The 17,044-nt window shown below is 52.0% G+C and overlaps 1 protein-coding gene across 1 annotated transcript in view; it reads right to left on the bottom strand.

Moving 5' to 3' along the window:
• Positions 1-16,769, bottom strand: part of GALNT6 (polypeptide N-acetylgalactosaminyltransferase 6) — a 40,463-nt gene extending 23,694 nt beyond the window's left edge. The window contains exons 1-2 of the mRNA XM_075901679.2: positions 16,602-16,769; positions 2,904-3,489 (exon numbers count right to left, since the gene is read on the bottom strand). Of these exons, the coding sequence (XP_075757794.2) occupies positions 2,904-3,391 (488 nt within the window). The 5' untranslated portion in view covers positions 3,392-3,489; positions 16,602-16,769. The remainder of the gene's footprint in view (positions 1-2,903; positions 3,490-16,601) is intronic.
• Positions 16,770-17,044: the final 275 nt, after the last annotated feature.

Here is a 17,044-nt window from a genome sequence, read left to right on the forward strand (position 1 = left end):
AAGGAAAAAAAAAAAAATCGATCAAACCCGAGGCTGCCTGGGAACAGGGAATTAAGTTTTTTTTTTGAAGTAGGCAGACTTGCCTTTTTCTTTTTTTAAAAAAAGGGGAGGGCCGTGTCTGCGCTAGGAGATTTGTGTTTGCTGGTGTTTAACAAAGGACACCAGGAAGGAGAAAAGCAGGAGAGCGCCTGACGCAGAAGAGGAAAGAATTGATGCCTTGGGCTTCCCACGTTGTCTCCTGCAGGGAGATTTCTTGTGGCTTTGCCTTTCTTTCAACTGGGCCTACTAATCAAACTGGGCAGTGATATTTTTGGGAGGCTGAATAGCCGCCTCCCTGCTATCCAACTCAGGCCAGCTCCAGGCTAGACCTGGGTCAAGGTACGCAACTCCAAGCTACATAAAATAATGGAAGCAAACTCTCCTCTCAGCTTCCCTTACTCCTCGTGGCTGCTGTAAGTCTTGGCGCCGACCGGAGCCACCCTCAGCATTTGATTTAGTGGGTCTTAACTAGACCCGCTAAATCAAATGCCAGAAGACTGATTTCTGGTGTGTGAAAACGTGGCCTCAGTCGACCAATCATGTGGCTAGGGACTATGTCACATCTGTCACTGGCCAGTGCACGACAAGGTCATTAGCGAGGTCAATGTTCTCTTGGCCTTTGATGCTCATTGAGCGGAGAGTTGGTTTTTGTTGCCAAAGTGGCACGGGGGTAACAAATAGGAAAAAGAAAAAAGATCCCCCAGGTGCACAAGTGCCAGGCATTTATATAGCGGCACTTCCGTTGAAACACTTCCGTTTAGTTCAGATACCATTGATTCAGCTACATCAGTGCAGCTTCTATAACTGACAGAGCTCCAGAGACAGAGCACACACTTGGCTCTATCCACGTACCCCAAGCTGGATCAGTGCTACGGTCACACATACAATTGACTTAGGCCAAAGAGGCAACGTTGGACGTATCCACGTGGAATGTAAACTCGAGACTCAGCTGCAAGCCTGATCATTGCAACGACCCTGCCTGTCGGGGAGGGGTTGTTTTTTGTTTTCGGTATCTAAATTCATCAGTTCACAATGGAGCTTTTCTGAAACAAGGCCGCGAGCTGGGATGCGTCTCCAGTCAGAACCTGATCTGCCCTGGCAATTATTTTCGGCCTGCACTTGTAACTGCTGCATCCAAACAAGAATGGAACGGCACAAGTGTAACTCACACACCTAGTGTGGTTCACTGTCCCACTTAGTGGCATTTAGACCACTTACAGTGAGAGATCAGAACAAGGGAGCTCTACAGCCTCAGCTGAGCTGGCTTTACAACTCAAGCTGTAGAGGCTCCTACACTAAGTTCCAAAGGTCCCTGGTTCAAACCCACCTGGTGGCAGTTACACAAGTTCTAGATAAATTGCTTTAAAGTACCGGTCTTCCTGCTAATGGGCCCCTCCACTTTGTTTATCTAAAAACTCTGGAGCCTTGCAGCTCCTGTTGGCTCCAGTTCCCTGTTTCTAGCCATAGCAACATGGCACACTCTTCAGAAAATCCACTTTAGCCAATGCCTTTCCTTTCTTAGGTGGTCACTTTCCATGGCTCCCCTTGACTGGAAACGGCGACCTGGAGTCAATGGGAGCCATGTGGCTATGGAGCCCTTTGATAAACAAAGCAGAGCAACCAGCTCGCGGCTTTCCCAAAGCGGATCCACGGGCCACTTTGAGAAACATGGGTTTAAAGTAAACATGAAAAAATCCTTCTCAGAAGAACATTCTGGTGGCATTTGGGATTCCCTTCCTTGGAAATCCGTGCTGGAATTCACCCAAAATCAAAATCAAAACATCAACAAGACTCCAACTACTTTTAAAAACGTGGATGGATGGATGGATAGATATAGGTTAGTCTCCAATGTGCCACGGGTCTACTCGTTTTTAAAAGTGGTTTTTGAAGTTACAGACTAACACGGCTACCCCTCTACGGGCACGTCTACACAGCAGGGCAAAGGTCGAAATTCAGTGACGCAACTTCAGCTGCATCATTTGCGAAGCTCACGTCGAAACAGCTGAATTCGGCTTTTGGCCTCGTCTACACAGCAGGAAGTCGAAGGAAGACCCCTCTTCCTTCGACCTCCCTTCCTCCTCGTGAAATGAGTTACAGGAGTCGGAGGAAGAAATCCTCCAGCGCGACATTATTTCGAAATAATGCTGCATAGACGCACCCCAAGACTCAGACTAGTTACCCAAACTCTGTAACAGCTGAAGTAAAACCTCTAGTGATGGACTAAAAGGAAAGATGCTAGAGAAAGGAGTTTTTCTGCAGCATTGCTCAGTGAGCGTGCCCCGTTGCTTCACCACCTGTGGTGATGGAGAGCACTCGAATGGCAGAGATGGGGAGGGTGGGAATTGTCAAGGCAGCCTGCCCACCCACCTTCTGTGCCCCTGAACTGGAAGATGTGAGGTGAATTCCACTGGCTTGCTTTGGGAAAAAAAAAAAATCCGATCACAGTCCCCTGCCTTGCACGCGTGACGTCATTTACACACGTGCCAAACGACCGTGACCCACATTCCTGCCATTTTGCCCGAGGCTACGGGACACAAATGCACAGCCGCGACGGCTCAGGCTTCGGAGCCGACAGCCGGGAGAAAACCTTGCCCTCTCCACTGGATCTCCAAGCTGGTTTCTGTATGTTGAACCAGGGCAACCTTTGGGGGCAAAGTTAAGGTGATTTAGCGAAACCAGTGTTGAGGGCCACTGGCATGGTAAACTGCTTTGGCACAGGCTTGAATGTTTCAAAACCAGATGTAAGTGACACCGGTGCAACGTCTGGGTGCAGACATGGGCTCGGCCCAAGACGACCCCCACCCTGCTATGGGGTGGACTGTTGTGCTGCTATTTACAACAGGCAGAGAAGGGGGAGCTCTTACTCCGGAGGGCGGCTGTCAGGTCCTAACGCCCGCTGGAGCGAGATCCGGTCGCTGGCAAAGGCGTTGAAGCAGTGTTTCTCGTAGCCGCGCTCCTTCTCCTTGGTCTCCTCTGGCGTCCACTGCTCCTTCTTGAAAGCTTTGCCCTCCGCCCCGGGGCTGTTGGGGTCTTGGGGTGGGCGTTCCATCGCTGGCTTCAGTTCCGCCGGGGTGTAGTAGCCCGGAAGGCAGGACTTGCTGCTCTGCAGCGGGACCTCCTGCGGCACCGGAGCCCGGATCTGCAGCTTGGGCATCGAGTCGCGGATGTTGTTCACCGCCCCCATCATCATGTCGAGCACTTGGTCTTTCCGGACGACGATGTTCTTCAGCCACGGCTCCTCGGTGTGGCCGCCGCTCCCGACGTCCCTCTGGATTATGAAGAGGAAGATCACAAAGACCACGCCCACCAAAGCCAGCTTCAGCGGGCCATAACGTCGCCAGAAGAGCCTCATCTTTGTGTTTTCAAAGTTCCTCCTTAAGTTAGCACCCTGGGCATTTCAGGGCCTCAATTTTTGGCTTTTCCAGGGCCATGCGATGTCCTCTTCTGAACCTGGGGAAACAAAGGAACATGCATGAATTTGTCTATTCCAATAAACTCGTGCTTACCTCACTGACGTGCCACCGATAAAGAACATAGCAGATGGAATTTAGTCTAGGTCCAAGGTGACTAGATAATTTCATCTGAGATGCAAGAGATTGCTCATGGCTCCTTATAATTGTCACGATTCGCTGGCAGGGCACAGACGAGGTGCGGGGGTTAGGAACTTCCAGTTCCTGGAAAATTCCACTGATTTTCAAATGTATTTTCATTCCCAATCAGAACAACGAATTTAGACGTTTCCAGCCAAATGAAGTTTTTTGGGGGGGAAAAAAAACTAGCTTCAGGTCAACTGAAAGAGTTTGTTTCAATTTTGATTTTTGTAAAAAAGTGACATTATAATTTATAATAGCACATGGTTTAAACGGAAAGAGGCTTTAAAACGAAAAATCAAAATGCTGTTTCGATTTTTTGTATAAGCCACACAAAATCGACACGTTCCCGCAAAGCATTTCGCTTTTGACTCATCGGCATTTCCCAACTGGAAAATATTCCACACTAGAGCAGGCTGAATATTAGCTCCAAGATCGTGGAGATATTTTACATCCGGAGGTTTTGACTGTTTCTCTGAGTTATCCAAATCTCTTGGGCCGGAGAAGGTGGGTTGAAATCTTACAAATCTGTTCATGTGAGATTTTCTGGGGTGGCCTGTTTCTGATCCTGTCGGATAGATCATGACAACAGCTCACTCGGGAGTATTTCAGCACACACGGCTGGGAGAGCACACGGCTGGGAGAGCAAAACAAACTGGGGCTGCGTCGCTCCCCTTACCACACTGCTGCTGGAGTGCGTGTGAGAGAGAACAGACACCTCCCCCAGCGCTGGTCCCCGGCCCCGCATCGCTCGGAGGAGGGGGAAGAGGAGGGGAAAGGGCAGAGCCCGAGGTCGAGAGGGTCCTCCACCCCCGTTCACCACTCGCCCCTGAGGAAAGATGGGGAGAAATGTGATGACGTCCAGAAGAGAGCAACAAAAACGAGCGACGGTCTCGAAAACAGGACCTAGGAGGAAAACCTGACGCAAAAAACAAACACCTGGGTTTGTTGAGCCTGAAGGGAAGAAATAACAACGGCCTGGTCTCCTTAGCCACACAGGGCAGGACGAGACGCAACGGGCTTAATTCAATCGCAGCAAGGGAGAATTTCGGGAAAACTTCCTAGCTGTAACGGTAGGAAAGTCCTAGAACAAATTCCCCAGTGACTTTGTGGCTGGAGGGTTTTAAGAATAGGTGAGACAAAACCCATCAGGGACAGTCCAGATAACGCTTAGATGACCTGTTGAGATCCCTTCCAGTCCTACATTGATATGACTATGACCCATGCCTGAGGCATGCACACTCTATAGAAGACTAGCCAATTAGCCCATCATAAGACAGGATTTTCGGGTCTCTCCTCCATGTCGGTTTTCTCTCCTGAGCCTCTGGCCTCTTGCTCCGTCTCTCTCTCTCTCTCTCCTCCTCCTCCTACTGCCTCCTCCTCTCTCTCTCTCTGCTCTGCTCTCCTCCCCCTCCTACCTCTCATTCAGGGGACCGCGGAGCCCTAACGGTCGCTTGTGCCATTAGTTCCCATGCGGCAGCCTGGCTGAGCGGTGCAGAAGTCAGCTGAGTGCCACAGCGGGAAGTGAAGGGGGGCAGTGACGTTCATGGCCGGGGGGCGGGGTCTGGAGCCACTGTCACGCCGCACATCACTGCTCCTCCCCCCTTCGCCTCCTGCCGTGGTGCTTGGCTGACTTCTGCGCCGCTCAGCCGGGCCGCCGTGGGACAGCAAGCGGTGCAAGCAGCTGTTTGAGCCCCACACTCCCCATACAGAATGGGCCACCCAGAGGGAACAGCCAGCATTTCAGGCAACAGCGTCCCCCAGAGGGAACAGCCAGCATTTCAGGCAACAGCATCCCCCAGAGGGAACAGCCAGCATTTCAGGCAACAGCGCCCCCCCAGAGGGAACAGCCAGCATTTCAGGCAACAGCATCCCCCAGAGGGAACAGCCAGCATTTCAGGCAACAGCGTCCCCCAGAGGGAACAGCCAGCATTTCAGGCAACAGCGTCCTCCAGAGGGAACAGCCAGCATTTCAGCATTACAGACTCTCAGACGCTGGGCTACTATATATATGACATGACCCATAAGCAAGTTCAGCAGGCCTGTCAGTTTTGGTCACTTTTGTGGGACCATGAGAAAATTCCAGGCTTCCCTCCCTCCAAGGGCAACCGAGGCACTAGCCGTCTGACCAAATCCTGGGACAAATAATCGAGAAGGGGGAGTTTGGTAACTCCCCCTGCTCCCAATATCCCATCTGCCAACAATTCTCTTTCCTCCGCCTCAGCTTTGGTCAAACACCTTCCTGCCAAAGCGCTCGAAGACAAGCCTTGCAGTATGACCTGAAAGGCAGGTCCCAGTTAGCGAGAAAGGACAGTCCAGAGCTTCAGATATGAGCCTCTGATTTGGGAGAGCGAGGTCCTAGCCCTTGCTCCGCCACAAATTCCCTGCATGGCCATGGGCAAGTTACTTAGCCTCTCTGCGCCTAAAATGGGAATAGTAGCACTGCCTGACGCCATGGGAAGATAAAGATTTTGATGCCACAGGAAAGGGATCTGGGTAAGTGTCATATAGAGTCTAAAAAGGTGTCACGGGACCTTCTACCATGAATCGCAATATAAATATCAGAGGTTCCAGCTGAAGCGCGTTCATTGACCGAGACAGACGGTAGCTCATGCAGCTGCAGATCTATTCCTCTCTTCAGCACTAAACTCTTTTTCCGGCCCTACTCAATGCACCCCAATTACAGTACATGTCTCCGCTGAGACCCACAGCAAAGCGAGGGCAGAATGGAGTTTCCAACAGCGTCGTCCCACACCGGCTGGTTTCCCTGCGAGCCCGAGAAGCTAACAAAAGAAACCAGGATTAAAAAGATTTCTCGCCACCCTGAGACGCCCTCCGCTGAAGGGTTTGGCTCAAGAGCCACATCAGCAAAACCGCAGGAACCGGATTCTTCAGTAAACTTCACCTGCCACAAACAAAAGCACCTCGGCAGTCGCTAAGTTAAGCTGCGGGGGTGAACGTTTCAGGTTCATGCACTTGGGACTGCACTTGAAAGGGGATCAGACAGGTTGGCTTTCCTAAAGCGCCACAAGGCTCAGAGCTCTGCCTTCTTCAGTAGCTCTTTCCCCCCTTCTAACCTGCACCTTGCAAAACCTATAGACGTCCAGTAAGAGTTTGCTGCTAAAAGAGTTTGCTGGGAGAAGCAACATTACTAGGAACACTCAACTCGGGGCTGGTACATTAAGTCTTGCACTAATGAAGATTTCAGATACATTCCGTAACGAACCCTTCCGACTGCTACTGAAACGCAATGGCTTTCACTGAGAGAAACAAGAAGGATGCAAAGTCAGAGAAATTCTTCTCACAGAAAGACTGCTTCCTCCTTCCCCCTGCCCCCAGCAAAATTCTCATGGTTAAATTCCCCAGGGGAAGAAACAACATTATTGACTTTCTCAGTTCTCAGTTGTAGCTGCCTCCACTTATTTTTTCTAACTAGTAATTGACTTTCCATTTCACATCCAGAATATTGTTACTGTAGGGTAGTATTTCCCAAATAGTGCTCCACGGAACCCTGGGGTTCCGCGCAGTGCAAGTAAGAGTTCCGCGAGAACCCGAATGCTCCCCCGCCCTTAAAGAGACAGAGACGAGCCTGGCGGGCAAAGACTCTGTCCCTCCTGGGCTTTCAGACACCTCCCCGTCCCCCGCTGCCACTCTGGTTTTACCAGGGGACCTAGCAGCAGCAATAGCTGCTGGTCCCACTTCTCCCCGATCAACCCAAGATTCCTTTCTCCCCCGCCACTCTGCTTTTACCAAGGGACCTAGCTGCCTTCTATGTGCTTGGGTAGTGGGGTGGTTTTTTTGCTCAACAAACTTTTTCCCTGTCTGTAGGGGTTCTTTAAATTTTTTCCGAGTTTAAAAGGGTTCCACCGTCCAAAAAAAAAAAAAGGGAAACACTGCTATAGGGTAACATTTTCGGAAGTGCTTGAGTGATTTAAGTGCTTAGGGCCAGATTTTTGAACAAGGCATACAGGCACCTAGTGGGGTTTGGGGATTTAGGAGCCTAGATGCTTTGGAAAATCTGAACAAATGCTTATCTGTGTCTTTAGACACTGAAGTACCGTTAAAAAACTGGGCCGGAGAAACGTAACACCACACTGAAAGTTAATGGGGTTTAGAGTCCTAACGACCCCCCAATGGGACGTAGGTCTGAAAATGTTGCTTGTGGTCTATGCAACATGAACTTTGAATTTTTGCAAAGGATCAAGAAGATTCACCCTTCCCCAAAGGCCACAAGAAGACATGAGATGCTGCCTCGGTTTACCATGGCGGTGAGATCTCTTGTCTAAGAGTCAAACCCCACCGCACCAATATTTGATCAAAATGAAATACCTGCTCCACCCATGTCAAACAGGAATCCCTCTTCTCTGTTTTGGATGAATCATCCTCTGAGTATTAGTAAAAGCCAGTGGCTTGTTAATTTTATAATCCATCGAAAGATACACAACCAACCTGTTTGACATTTCAGCCTGAAAGAAGTCTGCTAGTGCTTCCAGTTCATCTGAAGAAGTGGGTTGTGCCCACGAAAGCTCAGAAGTTATGCATTTTGGTTAGTTTCTAAGGTACCACAGGGACTACTTGTTTTTAAAGTTATAGACTCACACGGCCACCCCTCTGAGACGTTTTTAAGTCTGCTAGTGGCAGAGTAACAGACAGCTCATATCCTGTCTGAAATAAAAATGACATCTTCAGCTCTCTACCAAAGCTGAGTCATTACTAAACCTGAAGCAGAGAGGGACTTATTTGCCAGGGTGGATTTTACAGCTAGAACTTTACTTGTACTTCCCTCTACTTCATTCATACTTTCAGCACCAAGCACTTGGCTACCACACCCAGCCTCATCCCCCGGAAAACGCCGCACCCTTTTAGTTAATTTTAGTTCCTCTTGTTTCATGTATTAGTGAACAGGAATGAAGGCCAGACAGGACCATGAGATAATCTAGTCTGACCTTTTGTCTAAGACAGACCACGGAATTTCCCCAAGACCTAGTTATTGGTGTATTGGGCACTTTGCATTTGTCATGCAACTTTTCTAAGCCCGAGTGTTCCTTACAACTTCATTGCCTTTCAGAACCGACTCTGCTGAGAACGGGTGATGATATTCCGATAAACGAAGGACAGACCGGAGCAGCGTTAGATCTGGAAGCTCAGACATCCAGTGAGATAGACAGCGGTTTTCAAGTATCTAAAAGGGCATCAAAAGGAGGAGGTAGAAAAATTGTTCTCCTTGGCCTCTGAGGACAGGACAAGCAGCAAAGGGCTTAAATTGTAGCAAGGGAGGTTTAGGTTGGACATTAGGGTGATTAAACACTGGAATAAATTGTCTAAAGAGTAGAATCTCCCATCACTGGAGATATTTAAGAGCAGGTTGGACAGACACCTGTCAGGGATGGTCTAGCTCAGTGGTTCCCAACCTTTTGGGGCTGCAGGGCGCCCGAGAGTGGGGCCACTCACACGCTGGGCACCCGGGGGTGGGGCTGCACACGCACCACGTGCCCAGTGCCGGCACCACCCATGCGCGGCACGCCTGGGGCTGGCACTGTTCTTCTGCTATGTACCCACGGGTGGGGACGCCCATACGCCACGTGTCCGGGGCTGGCATAGCCCATGTACCACTTGCCCGCGCCCGGGGCAGGTGCTGGCCCTGTGCCATGCACCCAGGGCCAGTGCCACGCCTGTGTCACACACCCAGGGGCTGCCACAGCCCTTGCGCCATGCACCCGGGGGCGGGGCCACCCATACACTGCATGCCCCGGGGCCAGCACCGCCCATGCACCATATGTCCGGGGGCAGGGCCAGCTCCGATCACTCGGCGGGCTCACAGAAATGGCTCAGCGGGTGCCATGGCGCCCGTGGGCACCGCCTTGGGGACCACTGGTCTAGCTGGTGCTTGGTCCTGCCGTGAGGGCAGGGGACTGGATTTAATACCTCTTGAGGTCCCTTCCAGTTCTAGTGTGCTAGGATGCTCTGACACATACACACATGCGGGTGGATCACACACACAACATCTCTGCACTTCCTCATTGAAGCCGGAGGTGGAAACCGCATGAGAAAGCCAATTCTTGCGATATTTCCGAAGCAGCTGCAGCAAAGCCGGGCTGGCCACCTTGCAAGAATAGAAGTGATTCTCCGGATCCCCCTGCTCTCCCAATAGGGCACCCCCGGCTCCACCCCTGCAAAAAGCAAACAGCACAGCCTTCTATTCTACCTGGCATGCAGGAAGCAGCCGGGTCTAGCCTCTTTCATATTTGCACAGTAATGCAGAGATTAGCAGCACACACCGCTCTGAATGCCACCAGGCCAGCGTGGCAGTGCAAAATGTGTGGTCATTTTAATACAATGATACCGCTGGGTGAATTCGTTATCCTTTTGCAGCTCTCCTTGAGCTCAGACCGGTTGTGTGTTACTAACTACGGGAGGCCTTTCACCCCCACCCCCTGGAGGTTCTTGAGATAGGGCAGGCTTGTTAGATGCCAGTTTCCCAAGTGCATCATTCCCAGATGCCCTAGACGGCTCAAAAACGCAAGTGTCCCATCTATTAGCCCGAGGTGGATGTGAAAGGAACAGTTTCAATTTCACTCTCCCACAGCTCGAGAAAGTTTTATGGTCTCGGGCACTTCTTAAGGCATTTGCCACTGCAGCACCGGCGCTCAAAGGTCAAACCTCTAACAGCCACCCGTCAGGAAAGGAAATATGATTCACCATCTGCCCAAGGTCACAGAGGAAGCTCACGTCCATGCCAAAAACAGAAGCCAAAAGTCAGCCGGCTTCCAGGTGAGCCTTTAACTCTCCTTTCTTTTGTTCCAAGGCCCCGCATCAGTGAAACAGAAATTCCATCTCTATTCAACAAGATGCTCTAGCAGGTGTCTAACTTTAAAGTCCAGGTCTTTGCCACATCTGCTGGCAAGGAGTTCCACAGGTTGACGGTGCACTGAGGGAAGCACATGCTTAAACCGCACCAGAGGGATTGGAAGACTTGCGTGGCATTGGAAAAGGTCCAGAAAAGGGCAACAAAAATGATGAGGGGTTTGGAACGGGTCCCATAGGAAGAGAGATTAAAAAGACTTGGACTTTTCAGCTTAGAAAAGAGGAGACTAAGGGGGGATAGGATGGAGGGCTATAAAATCATGACTGGTGTGGAGAAAGTGAATAAGGAAAAGTTATGTACTTATTCCCACAATATAAGAACTAGGGGTCACCCAATGAAATGAATAGGCAGCAGGTTTAAAACAAACAAAAGGACATTTTTCTTTACTCAGTGCACCGTCAACCTGTGGAACTCCTTGCCAGTGGATATGGTGAAGACTAGGACTTAAACAGGGTTCAAAAAAGAGCTAGATAGATTCATGGAGGTTAGGTCCATTAATGGCTATTAGCCAGGATGGGTAGGAATAGTGCTCCTAGACTCTGTTTGTCTGGAAATGGATGACAGGGGAGGGATCACGTGAGGATTACCTGTTCTGTTCCCTTCTTCTGGGGCATCTGGCATTGGCCACTGTGGGCAGACAGGACACTGGGCCAGATGGGCCTTTGGTCTCACCCAGTCTGGCCGCTCTTACGTTCTTAAAGCTAAATGCACCAAAGCGCTTGATTGAATAGAGGGCTCTGAACAGAAGCAGAGGCACCGGAATGGGCTCACGAATGGGCCTCACGGGTGGCCCTCCTTTGTCTCCGTGGGCCGCAAGATTGGTGCGACAAAGCCAGCCTCCAAAGAGAGGGCATTTTGCTCACGGCGCTTGCGTGCTTAGAATTTGAAGGGCGTGCGGATTGAACCGTAGCATAGATGGCCAGACTGGGTCAGACCAAAAGTCCATCCAGCTCAGTGTCCTGCCTGCCCACAGTGGCCAATGCCAGGTGTCCCAGAGGGTGTGAATTGAACAGGGAACGATCAAGCGATCTCTCTCCTGCCATCTATCTCCACCCTCTGACAGAAGCTGGGGACACCATTCCCTACGCATCCTGGCTAATAGCCATTAATGGACTTAACCTCCATGAATTCATCTAGCTCTTTTTTAAACCCCGTTATAGCCCTAGTCTTCACAACCTCCTCAGGCAAGGAGTTCCACTGGTTGACTGAGCGCTGTGTGAAGAACTTCCTTTTAATGCTGCCCATTCATTTAATTTGGTGATCCCTAGTTCTTATGTAATGGGAACAAGTAAATAACTTTTCCTTATTCACTTACCCTACACCACTCAGCGCTCGGACTGGCTGCAGAGGGAGCACCCAGTGCTCCCAACGTTGTGTGCAACCAGCCCACCCCCCACTTCATGTGGCCTTGCTCTCTACATACGTGTCTCACTTCAGTAACACCGGTAGGAAAAAACCCCGCCGCAGACAGAAGGCAGCAGAATCTGGCAGCCTGGCCACACTTAGAACCCAGATGGGCTGGTGGCCCTGCCAGAGATGTATTGGATTATATATGGAAGGCTTCTCACTTCCTTTAAAGGTTGAATAGTAGGTTTTTCTTTTTATTTTGTAAGGAAAACTATAGTTTGGCAGATATTGGTCATTTAGCGCATGATCACCACTAGCGTTAACCTCAAGTGCTTCCATTCCGATGCTTTTCAGTGGCATTCCTGTAGATCAGTGTTTCTCAGCCAATGGTATGATACTCCAGAAAAGTCAGGGGGGAGGGGGAGAACGGGACGGGACGTCAACAACTGAAATTTGGAGAAAACTGAATCTGTGTTGTACGTTTTACAGCGCTTTATTATTTTTGTACTTTTTACACCCAAAAATTTCATTGTCTGCCAGGCTACGATTAAGTTGTTTAAACAAATGTGTTGCAACGGTAGAAAAAAATTGTGCGCGTCTGAAAACTGTAGGTACTGGGAGTACTTATATATATATATATATATTTTTTTTAAAAAAGGGGGTACTTTATAAAAAAGGTTGCGAAGCACTGCCGTAGATCAAACAAGAGTTCTTCATTCTGGCAACTGAAAAGCATCGGAAAAAACCACTGTGCTCCGATAACCTCAAAGCAGGGGGAGAAGGCTCCGGGAAGTACTAGCCAATGAAGAACCCATCCAGTTACTGCAGGAAGCAGCCTGGACAATTAGTGTATTCGACAGGTGCATGGGATGCTTCCTTCGTTAACGATAATGCCAAACCTCCAGAAAAGCAAATCTGATCTTGCAGCAACTCTGAACACCCTTACTTAGCAGCATCACTTCCCTAGAGGCCATCTGCTCCCGGATCTTTTCCCGGACAGTAGTTTTGCATCTCACGCTTATTCCACCCGGCCTCCCCAAGGGGTGGGGTGGGGAGAGGAGGAAGCAACATTCCCCAGCTCAGGTGTTCAAACCGGCTTTTGTTTCAACTCACTCACCGTACCCTGTTGCATAAAAGACAGTGACCTATTCGCCTGGGCTTGGCTCCAAACTGGGCGGGACATAACCCTAGATTTTCCAAGGGAATGTCTCCCTCCCCACACGCCTCATCCTGCTCGCTAAGCTACAATGAATGCCAATTTAACTCGGCAGAAGAGTTTCCATTTGGCTTTGTAGCTGATGGGGAACAAGTACCTGGAAAAGCCCTTGAGGCATTATTTATTATGCAAGGGCTGGTGTTCAATAAAGACACAATCAGAAAGACGAAGAATAAATAATACATATGTTTCTATTGCTATTATTATACCGGTCCTACCATTTCACTGCAGGACAAAAAACGAAGACTGCTATAAAATGAAGTAGATGGTCAATAAAGGATTGTAACACAAAAGACCAAACTGATGACTTCTACCAAGCTTAGGAGTTTGCAGAAAGAAAGGACTTAAAAATACTTGTAAAAACACTAGAAAGAAAGGACTTTAAAAAAATCTCCTGTCACAAAGTACCAGGACGGCCAGACTAGGTCAGACCAAAGGTCCGTCTAGCCCAGTGTCCTGTCTGCCCACAGTGACCAATGCCAGGTTCCCCAGAGGGAGGGAACAGAACAGGGAAACATCAGATGGTCCCACCCATCACCCATTCCTGGCTTCTGACAAACAGAGGCTGGGGACACCATTTCTACCCATTCTGGCTAATTTCCATTGATGGACCTAGCCTCCATGAATTTATCTTGTTCTTTCTGGAAATGCTGTTAAAGTCCTGGCCTTCACAACATCCTCTGGCAAGGAGTTCCACAGGTTGACGGTGCACTGTGTGAAGAAAAACTGCCTTTTGTTTGTATTAAACCTGCTGCATATTCATTTTGTTTGGTGACCCCCTCGTTCTTGTGTTACGGAAACAAGTACATAACTTTTTCTTATTCATTTTCTCCACGAGTCAGGATTTTATAGACCTCTCTCATATTCTCTCTTAGTCTCCTAACGGCCTCCATCTGTTAGTCACTGCCATGAAGACAAAAATCAAGTTCTAGGATTCTTCATCCAGCTTGGTGGAAGGAGATACAACTCTGTTTGAACTCAGAATTAAACTGCAACTGCTTCCACCCAGTACGGCTTTCTGTCGGCCTCTTAAAGGCTTCCCCCAACACTGTACGCATACTGGGTTTCATTGAACACCCTGATTAGGGTGTGAGAACAGCTTCGAGCCATAAAGATGTCATGCCCTGGATATGGGAGGCCAAAGACCATGTGCCCGTTTGCAGCAGGAAAACTGACCTCATGCTGAGCGTTCATAGTAAACAACCCCTAGAGCTGAATGCTGGCTGCAAGGCAACATGTAACAACTAGGGGTAATTAGCCACGGAGATATTTATTCAGGGAAATGGTAAATTACTCATCCTTTAAAAATCAAGACTGGGTGTTGGTCTAAATTTATGCTCCAGTCCAACCACCAATTACTGGGCTCAACAGCATTCACTTAGGTTAACAGGCAAAAAAGAATTTTCTCCGCTGCAGAAGTCACTGGGTGAAGTTGAAAGGCAGGAGGGCCGACTAACGTCACAACGGTGCTTTCTAGCTGCAAGTCGAGGGGGGAAGCTTATTCTGCGCCACTTTGGAAGTCAGCGGGCAAGACCTGGCCCAAAGAAACTCGGCAGAGCTAGACGATTGCCCGACGGCCATACACATGGCTCCTTTGGGGTGCAGGGAGGCGAAACGAGCCCCTGTAGCTGGTTACTTTGGAAAGAAATATTGTTTGCCTTGCACATCCCCTCCCTCGAGTCAGCAGCCTGGTTACAGGGCAAGGAGGGGGGCGTCATGGGGATCTATCCCACCCCTCCAGGGGCGCTGCCTTCGAGAAGCTGTCGGTGGGCACTGAATGTTCAGGGAGCAAAGCAAACCAGGCTGGGGAGCCAAAGCCAAAAGCATCCCCGACCACTCTGGGAAGAGAGTCCTTGATCCGCCTGGACAGGGAGGTCTCGCTTGGCCTCCTCCTACCCACAACTTCTACTGGGGGCTGCAACCCAGCTCATACAGGACAACTGGGGCTCACGACACCCCAACCCCCCATGGACCTACCTGGCTTCCAAAGCCAAAGAGAGACCCCCCCCACTACCAACCTACAGACTTGCTGGCCTCCAATACCTCCCTCTTCTCCCCCAAATGAGGAGGGGGGGTCCCCTTGCCCACCAAGAGAATCCCTCCACCCAGAGCCCCATCAGCTCCCGAGAAAGCCACTCCAGTTCCAAGGGGAGATGACCACAGATCTGTTCCAAGGGGAGATGACCACCCCTGCCACAAACCTATTTGCCCCACCAACACCTCCCTCCCCCGTCCATGAGCTATCTCCACCCCTCAACCAAGGGGCTATCAAGCCAGTCTGCCTCCTGCCCTCCCCACCACAGTCCTCCAATACTCACCGCCCCAGCAGCACGGACCAACCTGTCTCTCTCTCTCTGGCACCCCCGTTTATCGAAGCAGCCACCCTTAATACCAAACTGGGGGGGCAGTGCTCCCCACAGACCAAAGGTATCTCCATACACAGCTCTGTCTGGCCCCCAAGCAAGCCCTTCCAGCACTCCCCCCCCCCATCCAGAGACTCCCTTTTCCTCCAGGAATTCACCTCCATCCCTAGTTGGGGGGATGCGTCTACCCCATAACCTTAGCCACCCTCCCAATAAGCCCCTCCAGCTCCTTCCAGGGGGATACCAACACTCCCCACTCAGGGGAAGACCACCACAGCCAGATACCCCCTTCCTCCAGGAAGTCAACACCCCCAACTGGGGGATACCGCGCCCCCATCGAGGGGGATACCAACGCAGCCAGGGATCCCTTCCTCCAAAGAGCCTCCCCCGAGAGCCGACTTCCCCAACTGGAGGAGGGAGACACTACCTCGACTTCCCCAGCTGGGTGATACAGCCCCATCCCTCCCGCAGCCAGCGGGATACCGCCCCAGCCTCCCCCCGCCCCTGCAGCCAGGGGGATCCCGCCCCAGCCAGGGGGATACCGCCCCAGCCTCCCCCCGCCCCTGCAGCCAGGGGGATCCCGCCCCAGCCAGGGGGATACCGCCCCAGCCTCCCCCCGCCCCTGCAGCCAGGGGGATCCCGCCCCAGCCAGCAGGATACCGCCTCCCCCGCCCCCAAGAGCCGACTTCCCCAACTGGGGGGACACTGCCCCGACTTCCCTAACGGGGGATCCCGCCCCAGCCCCCCCGCAGCCAGGGGGATACCGCCCCCTCCCCCGAGAGCCGACTTCCCCAATTAGGGGGATACTGCCCCGACTTCCCTAAACGGGGGATCCCGCCCCAGCCCCCCCGCAGGCATGGGATCCCTCCCCAGCCAGGGGATACAGCCCCCCCCGCAGCCAGGGGGATCCCGCCCCAGCCCCCCCGCAGGCATGGGATCCCTCCCCAGCCAGGGGATACAGCCCCCCCCGCAGCCAGGGGGATCCCGCCCCAGCCAGGGGATACAGCCCCCCCCGCAGACAGGGGGATCCCTCCCCAGCCAGGGGATACAGCCCCCCCCGCAGACAGGGGGATCCCGCCCCAGCCAGGGGATACAGCCCCCCCCCGCAGCCAGGGGGATCCCGCCCCAGCCAGGGGATACCCCCCCCCGCAGCCAGGGGGATCCCGCCGGGGGAGACTCACCTGGGCGGGGGGTTCCGAGCCGCGCGACGCGGCGGCAGCAGCAGCAGCAGCTGGGACGCCTCAGGTGGGCGGGGCCCGCCGAGTGGGCGGGGCCAGGCCCTTCACCTGCCCGGCGAGAGGGTGGAACAGCGGGAAAGGCAGCGGGGAAACGCCGGCGCCGCCGGGCACAGGTGTATCCCGGCCGCCGCGGGGTCCTAGCGCCGCCGCGCTCCCGCCTGGCTCCTGGGTCCTAGCGCCCGCCGCGTTCCCGGGGCGAGGGCTCCCCCAGGTTCCGAATGCCCCCCCCCCCGCGGTTGCAGGGTGCGGGAGGTCTAGGGGCTCCTTTAAGCTCCGAGGCAACAGCTGCTGCACGTTGCTATCGGGTCCAGGGACCCGGGCCTCCCATAGGCTGCTATAGGGTCCTGTAGTTCTATAGGTGTCCTATGGGAGCTATTGGAGGAGCT

Source organism: Pelodiscus sinensis, chromosome 31, assembly GCF_052426305.1.
Source record: "Pelodiscus sinensis isolate ZL-2025 chromosome 31, ASM5242630v1, whole genome shotgun sequence".
NCBI classification, from domain to species: domain Eukaryota; kingdom Metazoa; phylum Chordata; order Testudines; family Trionychidae; genus Pelodiscus; species Pelodiscus sinensis.